At 39.2% G+C, this 16143-nt stretch overlaps 1 protein-coding gene across 5 annotated transcripts in view; it reads left to right on the top strand.

Moving 5' to 3' along the window:
• The first annotated feature begins 7167 nt into the window (after nt 1-7167).
• The window catches only part of LOC127453825 (protein PALS2-like), a 40769-nt gene continuing 31793 nt past the window's right edge, over nt 7168-16143 (top strand). For 2 of the 5 annotated variants that reach the window (XM_051720527.1, XM_051720526.1), the window contains exons 1-3: nt 7168-7284; nt 13190-13268; nt 15339-15440. In XM_051720527.1, coding sequence (XP_051576487.1) covers nt 15410-15440 — 31 coding nt within the window. In that variant the 5' untranslated portion in view covers nt 7168-7284; nt 13190-13268; nt 15339-15409. The remainder of the gene's footprint in view (nt 7285-13189; nt 13269-15338; nt 15441-16143) is intronic. The other 3 variants (XM_051720528.1, XM_051720529.1, XM_051720530.1) reach the window with 2 other exon arrangements.

The raw sequence follows: 16143 nt of genomic DNA, 5'->3' as shown, positions 1-16143 counted from the left end.
AAGCCCAGGGGCCCCGTGCCTGTAGCACCTTAATGTGTCCCTGGACATATAGTGTGCGTACTTGATACTAGTAGGCCTTCTATCTTTAATTTCTAACACCAAAACTAGACCTCATCTGTACACTGGTGGCCAAAAGTTTGGAATAATGTACTGATTTTGCTCTTATGGAAAGAAATTGGTGCTTTTATTCACCAAAGTGGCATTCAACTGTTCACAATGTATAGTCAGGACAATAATAACATGAAAAATTAAACTACTTCAAAGAGTTCTCATCAAAAAATCCTCCACATGCAGTAATGACAGCTTTGCAGATCCTTGGCATTCTAGCTGCCAGTTTGTCCAGATACTCAGGTGACATTTCACCCCACGCTTCCTGTAGCACTTGCCATAGATGTGGCTGTCTTGTCGGGCACTTCTCACGCACCCACAAAAGCTCAATGGGGTTAAGATCCATAACACTCTTTACCAATTATCTGTTGTTCAATGTCTGTGTTTCTTTGCCCACTCTAACCTTTTCTTTTTGTTTTTCTGCTTCAAAAGTGGCTTTTTCTTTGCAATTCTTCCCATAAGGCCTGCACCCCTGAGTCTTCTCTTTACTGTTGTACATGAAACTGGTGTTGAGCGGGTAGAATTCAATGAAGCTGTCAGCTGAGGACATGTGAGGTGTCTATTTCTCAAACTAGAGACTCTGATGTACTTATCCTCTTGTTTAGTTGTACATCTGGCCTTCCACATCTCTTTCTGTCCTTGTCAGAGCCAGTTGTCCTGTGTCTTTGAAGACTGTAGTGTACATCTTTGTATGAAATCTTCAGTTTTATTTGGCAGTTTCAAGCATTGTATAGCCTTCATTCCTCAAAACAATGATTGACTGATGAGTTTCTAGAGAAAGCGGTTTCTTTTTTGCCATTTTTGGGAAGTGATTTTCTAGTACCAAATTAGCAATTTAGCATGATTACTCAAGGATAAGGTGTTGGAGTGATGGCTGCTGGAAATGGGGTCTAGATTTGATCAAAAATTACTTCTTTCAAATAGTGATGGTGCTATTTTTTTACATCAGTAATGTCCTGGCTATACTTTGTGATCAGTTGAATGCCACTTTGGTGAATTAAAGTACCAATTTCCTTCCGAAACATAAATATAAATCTGTATCACACTTACACCAATTTACCTAACATTTACATTTTCAAAACTCCTATACACTATGGCACAACCAGGGTTTTTCTTGGGTCCAAAAATGGTCTTCAGTAGTGGCTTAGGTACCAAGCTCCCACACAAGCTCAAAGTTGGTTGGTTACATAATTGCAATTAATTACTACAGTATATAGCAGAATTACTAAACTGCATTTCATGTTTTCATTGGAAATCTGGAACTTTTTTTAATTTGACAATTGTTTTGCTTCAAAATGCTATGGGAAATCAAACTAAATTAATTTAATTTAGGGCTAGTTATAATAGTAAGCCATATCTTCAAATATCTAAAGATAAACAGAGCCAGTTTGTTAGAACAGGAGGAAAACGTTTTCTATAATTTGTCCAGATTCAGATTTTAAACCCATTCATTCTACAGTTTGTACTTGCCCTTATGAAAGTTTTGCCCATCATAGTTCTTCCACTGTTTAATTGGCATTTGTAGCCTAATAATAGGGCCATAACCATAATGGATGGTTCCTCATCATTACCTTAGTAAGGTCAATATAGATATTAGATAAACTAGTATTTGTAATGGAAGAAAACTAATAGCCTAAACACATGTTCATAAAGTACTTAAAATAAAATAATATAAGTTAAACTGATTCCTCCTAACAGATTTAATATGAAACTATAACTTTTCTGTCACTGTTCTACAGAATAAACATGATTCATTATAGGAAGGGTGATGATGTGCATTTTAAAAAGCCTTATAATTTATGTTAATGCATGTTGTTGTCTCTTCTTTACCTTGTCAGTGCGGTATATAATGTCAGTCAGGGCTGTCTAGTAGTTTTAGAGGTTTTTTCTTTCCCAGCGATTTAAATTAGATGATTCTCTGTAGAATTCATTGTGACAAAGTCTCTGACTTTCTTGAGTTCTCTCTGAAGGAGGAAGCGGGAGCCGGGTGAACAATCCAACGTGAGTTTTATTTTTACACTTTTCAGCGTCAACCAAACAAAATGCTCTTCAGCACAACATAAAATGAATGAGCACACAGTCAGCATTGTGCATCTCTCTCACTCTTCCCTCCGGCAGTCTGGACACCCTTTTTATCCCCCTCCAACTCTCATTGAAACACAGAAGAGCTGTTAGAGATAATTTCCCACAGGTGTCAATCCTTACCGTTCTCCTTCTCCTGGCCATACCCCCATCGCCCAACTCAAGCCAGGGAGCCATCCAGCCTGTGACTTACTCCCCCCCCGTTTCCAAAGAGGAAATTCGCCACAGCCATCTGCGCCCCCGGCCTGTGGAACACCTCAAACTTAAAAGGCTGGAGAGCCAGATACCATCGGGTGATTCACACATTGGCATCCTTCATGCGATGGAGCCATTGGAGCTGGCATGGTCTGAATAGAGGGTTAAGGCCATCCCGAGCAGGTAGTACCAGAGTGTGAGGGCTGCCCATTCGATGGCCAGGCACTCCTCAATCGTGGTGTACTTTGTCTCTTGCACCGAGAGCTTCCGACTGATGTACAGCATAGGGTGCTCCTCCCCCTCCACTACCTTGGATAATACCACCACAACCCCCTGTCCGACACGTCCGTCTGCAATAAACAATGGAGAGAAAAGTCAGGGGAATGCAAGAGCGGCCCGCCACAAAATGCAGCTTTCACCCGTGTGAATGCCTGCTGACAGTGCTCCATCCACTGGACCGGATCTGGTGCCCTCTTTTTAGTGAGATCAGTCAGTGGGCTGGTGACGGTCGAATAATTAGGCACAAACCTACGATAATAGCCAGCCAGCCCCAGGAAGTGTCTCACCTCCTTTTTGGTCTTAGGTCTCAGGCAGGCTGCAATTGATGTGGTTTTATCAATTTGGGGCCGAACCTGCCCATGACCCAAGTGGAAGCCCAGATACCGTACTTCCACTCGCCCAATTGCGCACTTCTTTAGGTTTGCTGTGAGTCCCACTCGTCTCAACGACCTCAGGACAGCCCTCAGATGCTGCAGGTGCTGCTGCCAATCATTACTGTAAATAATGATGTCATCCAGATTGGCAGCGGCGTATGCAGCGTGCGGTCTGAGGATTCAGGCCATGAGCTGCTGAAACGTAGGTGGGGCCCAGAACAAACCGAACGGAAGCATCACGAATTGGTGTAATCCAAACGGTGTGGAAAATGCTGTCTTTTCATGGGACATGGGAGTTAAGGGGATCTGCCAATATCCCTTTGTTAAATCCAGTGTCGAATAAAAGCGTGCCACGTCTAACCGATCGAGCAGTTCATCAATCCAAGGCATTGGGTATGCATCAAATTTGGACACTGCATTGACTTTTATATAATCCACACAGAAACGGACCGAGCCATCACTCTTAGGAACCAACACCACAGGGCTGGCCCAGTCACTGTGAGATTCTTCTATTACCCCCATATCTAGCATGACCTTTAATTCTTCCTGAACTACTTCTTTTTTGTGTTGGGGTAATCGGTAGGGACGACTGCTTACCACCTCCCCTGGGGTCGTTTCGATATGGTGCTCTATGAGATTCGTACGACCGGGAAGAAGCAAGAACACATCTGAGAATTCTCTTTGCAACCTCTGTGACTTGTGACGGTGAGAGGTGGTCTCCGCAAGTGACCGGGGTGACTTGATCAGTGGCTTTTAAGTTCACCTCCGGTCTGAGCTCCTCCCTCTCTGAAACCACCCTCACCAAAGTCACGGGGACCGCCTCTCTCCATGGTTTTAGGAGATTGAGATGGTAAATCTGATGTGCTCCACCTCTATCCATTAATTTAAACTCATAATCAATTTCCCCGACACTGCGTGCGACCTCAATGGGCCCTTGCCACTTGGCGAGTAATTTAGTGCTCGATGTAGGGAGTAATACAAGGACTTTATTTCCCGGTGTGAATTCCCATAGCTGAGTACCCCTATTATACAGACGGCTTTGACGTTCTTGAGCCTGGAGCAAATTCTCCTGTGTTAATTGCCCCAATGTATGGAGTTTTGTTCTCAGGTCAAGAACGTATTGAACTTTGTTTTTGCTGTTTGAAGGTCCCTACTCCCAATTTTCCCGTAGGACGTCGAGTATGCTGCACGGTTGACGCCTGTACAATATTTCAAATGGGGAGAACCCCGTGGAGGCTTGCGGGACCTCTCATACTGCAAATAACAGGGGCTTGAGGCACTTGTCGCAATTTCGAGGATCTTCGTGCACGAACTTATGAATCATATTCATTAGTGTCTGATTAAATCAATCGATGAAGCCATCCATTTGAAGGTGGTAAACGCTGGTCCGACTTGACTTAATCCCCAATAGCTCGTACAGTTTGCATAGTGTACATGACATAAACATTGTGCCCTGATCAGTGAGGAATTCTTTCAGAATCCCCACTCGGGAGATTATTTTGAAGAGTGCTTCTGCAACACTACGTGCTGAGATGTTGCACAGAGGCACTGATTCCAGATATTGCATTGCGTAGTCCACCAGAACCAACACAAAGCGATGCCCGTGTGCCATCCACTCTAATGGCCTGACGAGGTCCATGCCAATTATTTCGAAGGGGACCTCGATCAATGGAAGGGGGGATGCAATGGTGTTCTTGGAGTGGCCGGCAGATTCACCAGCTGACATTCACAACACCTGTCGGTCCTCTGCTTGAGCCTGGACCAGCGCCTGATGTTGAGCCTGGTGGATGCCGGCGATGGTCTTGAAGATTTCGGCCAGTGGCAAGGACTCCATGATGACGTATCCTTCCTCCAAACAATCTCAGGTTTCTGCACCACTGTGACAAAGTCACATTTTGAGTGCTCTCTGAAGGAGGAAGCGGGAGCTGGATGAACAATCCAATGTGATTTTTATTTTTACACTTTTCAGCATCAACCAAACAAACTGCTTTTCAGCACAACATAAAATGAATGAGCACACAGTCAACATCATGCGTCTCTCTCTTCCCTCCGGCAGTCTGGACCCCCTTTTTATCCCCCTCCATCTCTCACTGAAACACAGAACAGATGTTAGAGATCATTTCCCACAAATCCTTACCGTTCTCCTTCTCCCGGCCTCGCTCTCCACAGACATCGCTCGGCCCACCCACATCACCAAATTCATATTAAGTGCATTAGTTTTGTGGTGTCTGTGCGCCAAGATATCGAATGCGTGTTGAGTCGCGTGCTCTGCCCTACCCCAAAGATTTGGGGCGTTTTTCAAACTGCATTTTTGCGCCCTTGAATGGCACTTCAGGAAGGGGATGCCACTCGAAATGTCGTTCCAAACTAAAGTAGGAAAGTTAATTTTTTCACAAAGGGCCCTTTCACAAGACTTTTAGTGAGGGATACACTACCGATCAAAAGTTTTGAAACACTTGACTGTAATGTTTCTCATGATCTTAAAAATCTTTTGATCTGAAGGCGTATGCTTAAATGTTTGAAATTAGTTTTGTAGACAAAAATATAATTGTGCCACCATATTAATTTATTTCATTATAAAACTAAAATTTTATAAAAATAGAAAATAAAAGTTTTTGAAATTGATGACTTGGACCAAATAATAAAGAAAAGCAGCCAATAAGTGCCCAACACAGATGGGAACTCCTTCAATACTGTTTAAAAAGCATCCCAGGGTGATACCTCAAGAAGTTGGTTGAGAAAATGTCAAGAGTATGTTTTTGCAAATTCTAGGCAAAGGGTGACTACTTTGAAGATGCTCAAATATAACAGTTTTGATTTATTTTGGATTTTGTTTAGTCACAACATAATTCCCATAGTTCCATTTATGTTATTCCATAGTTTTGATGACTTTACTATTATTCTAAATGTGGAAATATATATATATATATATATATATATATATATATATATATATATATATATATATATATATACACACACATATATATATAAAATAAAGAATAAGTAAGTGTTTCAAAACTTTTGACGGGTAGTGTACATTCAAACTGTAATTCCATGCTCCCTTCAAAGTACCCATATCAAGAGCTCTGACCCTCATAGTGAGTAGGGCATAGGGATGATCACTTTCGATTGGAATTCGCCCCTGGTTATCCTGTCTCTGGGGCATTGCGGTCATAAATATGCTTCGGCGGCCCGAAAATTCAAGTCTCGTGCTGATGGAAAAATCCAAATTGAAGATTTGTTGCTATATTTTATTTATTTTATATTAAATGACGTTTTCTTGTTATTTGGCGTGAGATTTACATGGGTGGAGTGAGAGTGTGAGACAGAGCCTGAAAGTGTGTGTGAGAGTAGCCCCTGGTAATGTGAAGCTTATAATTTTATAAAAGCACGTACATTAATACTTCTGTTAAAACTCATGTATTGTTTGAGTTGTTGTTTAAATCATCGTTTTTACAGCCATTTTAGGTTTATGTTGACATTACATCGTCATGGCCACGAAATTGTAAAATTGGACATAGCTTTACATAGAAAAGGTTAGTACGCGATTTTATCACACTAAAATCATGTTAACATGCATATTGTTTATGTCTTGTGGCTATAATAATTTTGAAACAGTGAGTATTTTAACATTTACTGATTGGACCATTCACTTCCATTGTGAGTGCCTCACTGGAACCCAGATTTTTGCTTTTTTTTTTTTTTTTTTTTTTTTTTTTTTTAAAGAAAAGGAGGGACAAGACAAAATTATTTTTTGTGGTTATCAATATTATGCCACAAATGCTGAATGAGCTTAACTTGTATTTAACCCAGAATATTCCTTTAAAGGGAATCTCGATTACCATCTGTCAAAATTATTGAAATGTTTATCCTATGTCTAGGAAAATTATAACATTTATATTCAATAAATTGTTGTGGCACACCCTTAACTAATTGAGCAAGTTAATGGGGTGGAGAAATGATGAAATCCTCTCACATTTCTCAAATGAGTCGCACATGCCCATTTATTATAGTATTCATACAGAGCAGCCCGCTGGCGTGGCCTCTTTACATTCCATGGCTTTGATTGGCCATTCCACTCAGACGTCATCGAAAGGGGCAGGTCTGAACATATTGACTGACATATTATAGAGCACTAGTAGAGAGAGAGAGGGGATGAGTGTCTTGTTCTGCCTGCTTACGAAGTTCATGGGACTTTAAATTTCGCACCAGGACACAGGTCCACCGAGGGGGGGTTAGTGAGGTAAGTCACAATGAATGTGGCTCTTTGTGATTGTAGGTGCGGGTGTTTGTGTGAGCAGTGCAGGTCATTGAGGGGTCTACACGTGGCTGTCTATACAGCTGTCTCACACTGGGGACACTTTTGATTGGAGCGCTAACCTGCTAAATCCAGTTAGCCGTCTAATAATAAACAGCTGATTGCTGCTAGCGCTCCGTGGCTACACTGTTACAGCTAACTGTTGCTCAAACCATGAATGAAATAATCGCGTGAACCGTACTGTAAAAGAGTGACCTCGCCGATAGTAACTTTATATTGGAGGAAATAATGACTGCAGACGCTTGAAAGCGATACTAGCACAGCGCGAGCAATGTGCTCCGTACGTCCCACGCGCTTGCAGTTTCCTGCAAGTTGAATGGGCCGCATGTGCGCTCATGTTGTTATCGTACAAATCTACGGAAGTAATGTTACGTGCCCAGGTTCAGCATAACTTGAAACGTTTTAAACGGCATAATCTATATGTCATTTTATGGGCGCTGGAAAAGTAGCTGAAAAGGATGTGTCATTGCCTTGCAGTTAGAATGGACAAGCGAGTTGCATACAACAATGAGAGCAGCGCGATTCAAGACAGTTTGCGTTGTCATAACTCATTTACAACACTAATTACAAATGCATATGTGAATTTAGCCATATGGGATTTTTCTTTATGGTGTCTTGTACAAAATCTATGGAGATCTCAAAACAAGCACCAGCAGTAAAGCATGTTGAAGCATCTATATGTGTAAAATGATAATGTGGTTATTGTTTAATGTTCACTGTCTGTTTGTTTGTGTCAGAGCTTGATAACTGCAGTTTCATTTTATATTCAGCAATAACCTGCTTGTTTACTTGGATAGGATTTAATTCATACTAAACATGGTTTCACATGGACAAATTATATTAAAGGAATATTCTGGGTTCAGTACAGGTTAAGCTCAATCGACAGCATTTGTGGCATAATATTGATTACTAGAAAAATGTATTTCAACTCGTTCCTTTGAAAAAAAAGCAAAAATGGAGGTTACAGTGAGGCACTTACAATGGAAGTGAATGGGGCCAATTTTTGGAGGGTTTAAGGCTGAAATATGATGCTTATAGTTTTATAAAAGCACCTTCATTAATTCTTCTGTTAAAACGCATGTGTTATTTCAGCTGTAAAGTTGTTTAAATCATAATTTTTACAGTCTTTTTAGGGATTTAGGATTTGTTGACATTGTCTTGACAATGTAAAATTGGCCATAATTTTACACAAAAAGTTAGTAAGAAATTGAAACACTAAAATCATGTTAACAGACATATTGTTTATGTCTTGTGGCTAAACTTTTGATATAGTATTTTAATGTTTACAAATTGGTCCCATTCACTTCCATTGTAAGTGCCTCACTGGAACAGATTTTTGCTTTTTTTTTTTTTTTTTTTTTTTTTTTAAAGAAAAGGAGGGACGAGTTGAAATAAATTTTTGTGGTGATCAATATTATGCCACAAATGCTCTTGATTGAGCTTAACTTGTATTGAACCCGGAATATTCCTTTACAGCACATCACCAGATGTATTTTTCAGCTGTGTGACTTAAGGGTGAATTTCAGTATTGAACTTTTATCTGTTAATAAGGTTGTTAGTACAAATGAGACCAAATTTTTTCCAAGATAAGCAACAGTGCAGTTAAAAAGTACACCTAATATTCTATCATTTTTGGTTGTCATTATTGGTCGTAAATAATTGTACCGTAAATTTCCTCTGTATTGCAATAGTTGAATGTCAATGCGGCACTTGTAGCAGATTGTGAATTACTGAGTAATAAAACTTATTGAACTTGAATGCATTTGAAGTTGACTAAGTTTCTGTTGGATCTGGGTGAGAAGTTGAAGTTTATCAAATCATATTTCATATAAATCATATAAAAGATTGGTAATCCTGAAAAGGAATCCAATTTTTGACAGGGTGTCAGCCTTTATGTGGTTTAGAGGTTGACAAACAGGCAATTGAATGTGTTTGAAATGACTTCTTATTTTTAGAGAATAAAGGTTTTGTCCTATTGCTATAAAATGCTGAAAAATGTATCTTGGGTTTCATATACTAGACCAGTCACTGCAGAGGGGTCATGAACCACTTGTTTTAGCTAACAGCCTACATGGCCTCATTTGCAGTTAAGTTTGAACCAATAACAGCTTGAAAAAACATTTAATGTTTCCATATTTCATAATGTTGGCTTTTCTAAATCATGTTCCTTCACTTTGAAACACCTTGGCCTAGTTCTGTTCTCTTCAGCCTTTTGGCCTGGAGCTATTAGTGTGAACATACTATTCAACACCAGACTGTGCGACAGCACATAATGTACAGTATGATTCACAGAATTTCACAGAACAGAGATGGAGTCAGCACCTGATACCTCCTTTCACTTTAAATGACCAGTGTTTTACAGCAGTGATGATGGGCTTCAAAATTAGAACTTAAAAAATGTAGCAATTAAACTGCAGCCTTCATCTAAGTGTCTTCCTGAGAAAAATAAATTATTTGTAAGTGTCAGCATGTCAGATAGGACCTGAAACCTGACTTTGGTTTAATCACCTGCAATCTTGATCATGTTATTACTCACAATGTGAGTAAACTTACTCACTTATCCTTAACCTGTAATATTCACCTGATATCACAGTAGTACTTCTTCAACCAGTCAGAATCCTGGCAAGTTTAGACACCTGCTATATGACGCCCAAGACTCTTGTGTGCTTCAAGTGTATCTGAACTAGTGTTAGTTCCTTAAAAGTTCTGTCAAAGACATTAGCTGTGTGCAAAATCGCATACTCATTCTTTAGGTATGCAGGTGATTGATATCTTAATCCGGGAATGTGGGCATTGTCCCGTGACCTAAATATATGACGTGATAACAACCGCTAAAATAATCAAATCTGGTTTTGTCAAGCAAGCACTATTTAAGCACAAGAAACAACTTTCTTGATATCCCGAGGGATTAATAGATAGTCAAGTGTCAAGTTGATCTGCAATTCGGAATCTCACTGGAAATAGTAGGTCATCCTCGCTTACTCTTTTATGAATACTGAGGATTAGTACATACTACTCCATGGGCATATTTTTTTTTGGTTTACTATATTGTAGGTAAGTATGTGTATTCGGACACAGCTACTGTCTTCTGCTTAAAGAGATTGTTGGCCCAAAAATGAACATTCTGTCATCATTTACTCACCTCATGTTGTTGCAAACCTGTATGACTTAATTTCATGGAAAGCAGAATGTTATGGACTGACATAACAGCCTCTGTCCCCATCCACTTTCATTTCATTTTTATGTTATTCAAAATGCCTCAAAGTTAGTCAAACAAGAACAACATTTGGGCGAGTAAACGATGACAGAACTTTCAGTAGGACTGAACGATTTGGACCAAAAATCTAATTTAGATTATTTTGAAAAATAAGATAATTATGATGTAAACTGCAATTTTGATTATTAACATTTTAAATAAAACTAGTATGTGTTTGTGGTCACACTTCCAGTGTACTTGTTACAGTGTAATTACACAAGTAATTACTAAGTAATATTATTTAACAACATGTACTATAGGTTTAGGGTAAGGGTTTGTATCAGGGTAAGTTACTTGTAATTATGCATAATTTACTGTCATTACTATAGTCAATACATGTAATATGCGTAACAAGTGTTACCGTGTTTGCTTTTGACCAAAATTAGTCATGGGCACAACATGCTCTACTGCCAATAGAAATAGCCTACTGTTCAAGAAAGGATGTTCACACTTAAGTCCTCTTAAAAGAACCAGACTTAAAAATGCAGTGAAACAAAGAAGGGGTAAAAACAGCTTTGCTTAACTTTACATTGTGTCTGTTCACTGTGTACCTGTTTTTGTCCACTTTGTGAACGAGTCTTAGCCCACTTTTCATAATTTTTTTTGGAACCCAATAATAAGTTATTATTAAGCAAAGGCATATTTACGTACATTTATTTTTAAATAATATTAACGATAAGAATAATAGTTTATCATTGTTGTTGTTATAAAACAGTACCACATTTATGTTGTAATTTTTTAACATTACTATGAGGTCCTGTTAAACCCTTAAACCTTTAACATTCACCCTATAGGAAGGAGCCAAAGGAAAAAATACACTGCCTGGCCAAAAAAAAAAAAACGTCACTGTTTGGATTTAAATAAGCAGATACTTAAGAGCCTATGATTGGATCTTTCTTTCAGTGATTAATATGTTTCAGCTGGCAACAATTCTTTTAAGCCTAACTAATGCAGTGTATAACTTCTCATTTCTTAAACAACCATGCTGGAAGACGTATCCCATGGTCATGGAAAAGATGTTACTGTATATCAGAAGGAGCAAATTATTGGACTTGCATCAAGCAAAGAAAACAACTAAGGAGATTGCTGAAATCACTGGAATTGGGTTAAGAACTGTGCAACGCATTAGGAAACCTGGAAGGAAAGTGGTGAACTGTCAGCTTCGCTGATGAAATGTGTTCAGAAAAAAATCTTGAATGATCGTGATCGGAGATCACTAAAACACTTAAAGTCACATCGTAAAAATTGACAGTAGAATTCACGGCTAAGTTTAATAGTGAAAGTAAGAGCATTTCCACACGCACAATGTGGACTTACAGGATTGGGACTAAACAGCTGTGTGGCTACAAGAAAGCCACTGTTTAGTGAGGCTAATCGGAAAAAAACAACTTCAGTTTGCTAGGGAGCATAAAGATTGGACTGTGGAGCAATGGAAAAAGGTCATGTGGCCTAATGAGTCCAGATTTACCCTATACCAAAGAGATGGACACGTCAGGGTAAGAAGGGACGCGCATGAAGCGATGCACCCATCATGCATAGTGCCCACTGTCCAAGCCTCTGGAGGCAGTGTTATGATCTAAGGTTGCTTCAGTTGGCCAGATCTAGGCTCAGCAACATTATGCGGCAATAAAATGAAGTCACCTGACTACCTGAATGTACTGAATGACCAGGTTATCCCATCAATGGATTATTTTCTTCCCTGACGGCATGGACATATTCCAGGATGACAATGCCAAGATTAATCGGGCTCAAATTGTGAAAGAATGGTTCAGGGATCATGAGGAATCATTTTCACACATGAATTGGCCACCACAGAGTCCTGACCTTAACCCCATTGAAAGTCTTTGGGTGCTTAAGAAGACTTTACAGAGTGGCTTGACTCTCCCGTCATTAATACAAGATCTCGGCCAAAAATTAATGCAACTCTGGATGGAAATAAATGTTGTGACATTGCATAAGGTTGTCGAAACAATGCCATGACGAATGCGTGCCGTAATCAAAGCTAAAGGCGGTCCAATGAAATATTAGAGTATGAGACTTTTTTTTTTGTTGCCAGGTAGTGTATTTTATCCAATTTAATGGACATCTAACCTCCAAACTTTGTTAATGCTTTTTCTAGAAGATTTGAAACTACAATATGGTTGAGATGTCTGTTTATGGAAAATCTTGCTTTAAATGGGACATTACTATTTCTTGGCCTTTCTATGTATAATAAACAGCTTTTAACTTTATTAGCAGGTCTTGGATGCTTTTCGTAATTTAGCAGGCTCCCAATGAAATGAAATTTATCCAAAAGGGTCTTCTAAATTGTTAAATGTTCCTCAAATATTGGTATATGGCAGTCCATATAACTTCCAGACCACAAAATCAGATACGCATATGACTCACATTTATTACAATTCAAAAAGGCATTTTCTTAAGTTTGATAGTAACAGATTGACTTTTTCCTTTGTAAATATGGTGTTATAAAGTGTTAGTGTAGTGATGTGTGGATGCATTACTCGCAGGTGGGCTGCTTAGCTGCTTTAAACTTTGCTTTTGCAGTTTTTTCTGACTTTAACCTCTCCCTTGCAGGTTTTGCTGTCTCCATGAACTCCACATGAGAAGAGAGTGAGCAGAAGTTCTGTGAACTGCACTGACATTTATTTTGCAAGTGAGTTATTATAAATAACGTGCAGTCATTGTATCAGCTCTCAACTGGGAATTTCATTTTCAAGGCAAACAGACTCCCTGTCTTCTTACTAAAAGTACTGGGGTTGTGGTGTACTGTACATAATAAATATCTGGAATATCAGCAGTGCTCACTGAATCGGCAAAAACTGAGCCAGGATTTGTTTGCAGAATATACAGGTGCATCTCAATAAATTAGAATGTCGTGGAAAAGTTCATTTATTTCAGTAATTCAACTCAAATTGTGAAACTCGTGTATTAAATAAATTCAGTGCACTCAGACTGAAGTAGTTTAAGTCTTTGGTTCTTTTAATTGTGATGATTTTGGCTCACATTTAACAAAAACCCACCAATTCACTATCTCAAAAAATTAGAATACATCATAAGACCAATAAAAAAAACATTTTTAGTGAATTGTTGGCCTTCTGGAAAGTATGTTCATTTACTGTATATGTACTCAATACTTGGTAGGGGCTCCTTTTGCTTTAATTACTGCCTCAATTCGGCGTGGCATGGAGGTGATCAGTCTGTGGCACTGCTGAGGTGGTATGGAAGCCCAGGTTTCTTTGACAGTGGCCTTCAGCTCATCTGCATTTTTTGGTCTCTTGTTTCTCATTTTCCTCTTGACAATACCCCATAGATTCTCTATGGGGTTCAGGTCTGGTGGGTTTGCTGGCCAGTCAAGCACACCAACACCATGGTCATTTAACCAACTTTTGGTGCTTTTGGCAGTGTGGGCAGGTGCCAAATCCTGCTGGAAAATGAAATCAGCATCTTTAAAAAGCTGGTCAGCAGAAGGAAGCATTGAAGTGCTCCAAAATTTCTTGGTAAACGGGTGCAGTGACTTTGGTTTTCAAAAAACACAATGGACCAACACCAGCAGATGACATTGCACCCCAAATCATCACAGACTGTGGAAACTTAACACTGGACTTCAAGCAACTTGGGCTATGAGCTTCTCCACCCTTCCTCCAGACTCTAGGACCTTGGTTTCCAAATGAAATACAAAACTTGCTCTCATCTGAAAAGAGGACTTTGGACCACTGGGCAACAGTCCATTTCTTCTTCTCCTTAGCCCAGGTAAGACGCCTCTGACGTTGTCTGTGGTTCAGGAGTGGCTTAACAAGAGGAATACGACAACTGTAGCCAAATTCCTTGACACGTCTGTGTGTGGTGGCTCTTGATGCCTTGACCCCAGCCTCAGTCCATTCCTTGTGAAGTTCACCCAAATTCTTGAATCGATTTTGCTTGACAGTCATAAGGCTGCGGTTCTCTCGGTTGGTTGTGCATCTTTTTCTTCCACACTTTTTCCTTCCACTCAACTTTCTGTTAACATGCTTGGATACAGCACTCTGTGAACAGCCAGCTTCTTTGGCAATGAATGTTTGTGGCTTACCCTCCTTGTGAAGGGTGTCAATGATTGTCTTCTGGACAACTGTCAGATCAGCAGTCTTCCCCATGATTGTGTAGCCTAGTGAACCAAACTGAGAGACCATTTTGAAGGCTCAGGAAACCTTTGCAGGTGTTTTGAGCTGATTAGCTGATTGGCATGTCACCATATTCTAATTTTTTGAGATTGGTGAATTGGTGGGTTTTTGTTAAATGTGAGCCAAAATCATCACAATTAAAAGAACCAAAGACTTAAACTACTTCAGTCTGTGTGCACTGAATTTATTTAATACACGAGTTTCACGATTTGAGTTGAATTACTGAAATAAATGAACTTTTCCACGACATTCTAATTTATTGAGATGCACCTGTATTTGAATCCTGTGGAGGGACTGTTGTGTGTAAAGTCCCTTTCTCTCTGTGTCATCTCACTCATAGTTTCAAGGGGCCACTAAAAGTATGAAAGTATTTTCAGAATTTCAAAGTCAACAAAAATGGCTTATCAAATAAATGATTCATATGCACTAAGCAGACACAACATGGAAAAACTGTACTTAACTGTAACTTTGTGATCATGTCATTCTATTATGAGTGCAAATGGAAAAGTTGCACAGAACATTCACATCCTTGTCTCTCTGAAAAAGCATTCTGATCTGTCCCCCAGGTGCATGGTTCTCATTGCTATTGAGGACAGATTTTATCAAAGCCGTGAGCTTGCCCTGCGAAATAGGAATAATGACCGTTTCCAATGCCAGGTCTGGCACAGGTAAGCACCTTTGAGCCTCTTACAGGTTTATGGGATGCTTTATACATCAGTACGATACAATATAATATAAAGTGGGTCTGTGTTGCTTGATAAGCAAGCATCATTATTACTGTTGCTTATACTTTTTTTTTTTTTTTTCTCAAATTCATAACTCTTAAAGGGGTCATGAAATGCTCTTTTTTATTTTTTATTTTTTTTTTATTTATCATTTTATTTTCTTCCCTGAGGTTCACTGATAATGTAAGTAAAGTTTTTTTTTTTTTTTACCAAAACAGTCATAACTTAGTAATATATGTTTTTTGTCCCTCTGTCTGAAACACTCTGTTTTGGCCCAAGCACCTTCTTAAAACTTCTACATAAACGCCCACTGTGATGATTGGCTAACATCTTGCAGCCCCTCAAATACAGCCAAATTTCAGTCGGAAGAGAATGATCCACAACATTATAAAACTAAATTTTAGGGTTTACACACAACACTCATCCAACACATTGTATCCGAATATATTAAACTGTTCATCTTAAGCACAATTTTAACACGCAGCACCATAAACAATCAAACAGTCATGACATTTAAAAGATTCATGAATTAAACTGTTTACTTACTGTTTTGCGGTCCAAGTGTTTTTAACTGCCCCATCCTTCAATAACAGTTCCTTTCCAAAGCGCGCGAGTTAAATGACAACAATCAAAGATATATGTGTAG

This window comes from Myxocyprinus asiaticus, chromosome 16 (assembly GCF_019703515.2).
Source record: "Myxocyprinus asiaticus isolate MX2 ecotype Aquarium Trade chromosome 16, UBuf_Myxa_2, whole genome shotgun sequence".
Classification (NCBI taxonomy): domain Eukaryota; kingdom Metazoa; phylum Chordata; class Actinopteri; order Cypriniformes; family Catostomidae; genus Myxocyprinus; species Myxocyprinus asiaticus.
This window is presented reverse-complemented; position numbering and strand designations above follow the sequence as displayed.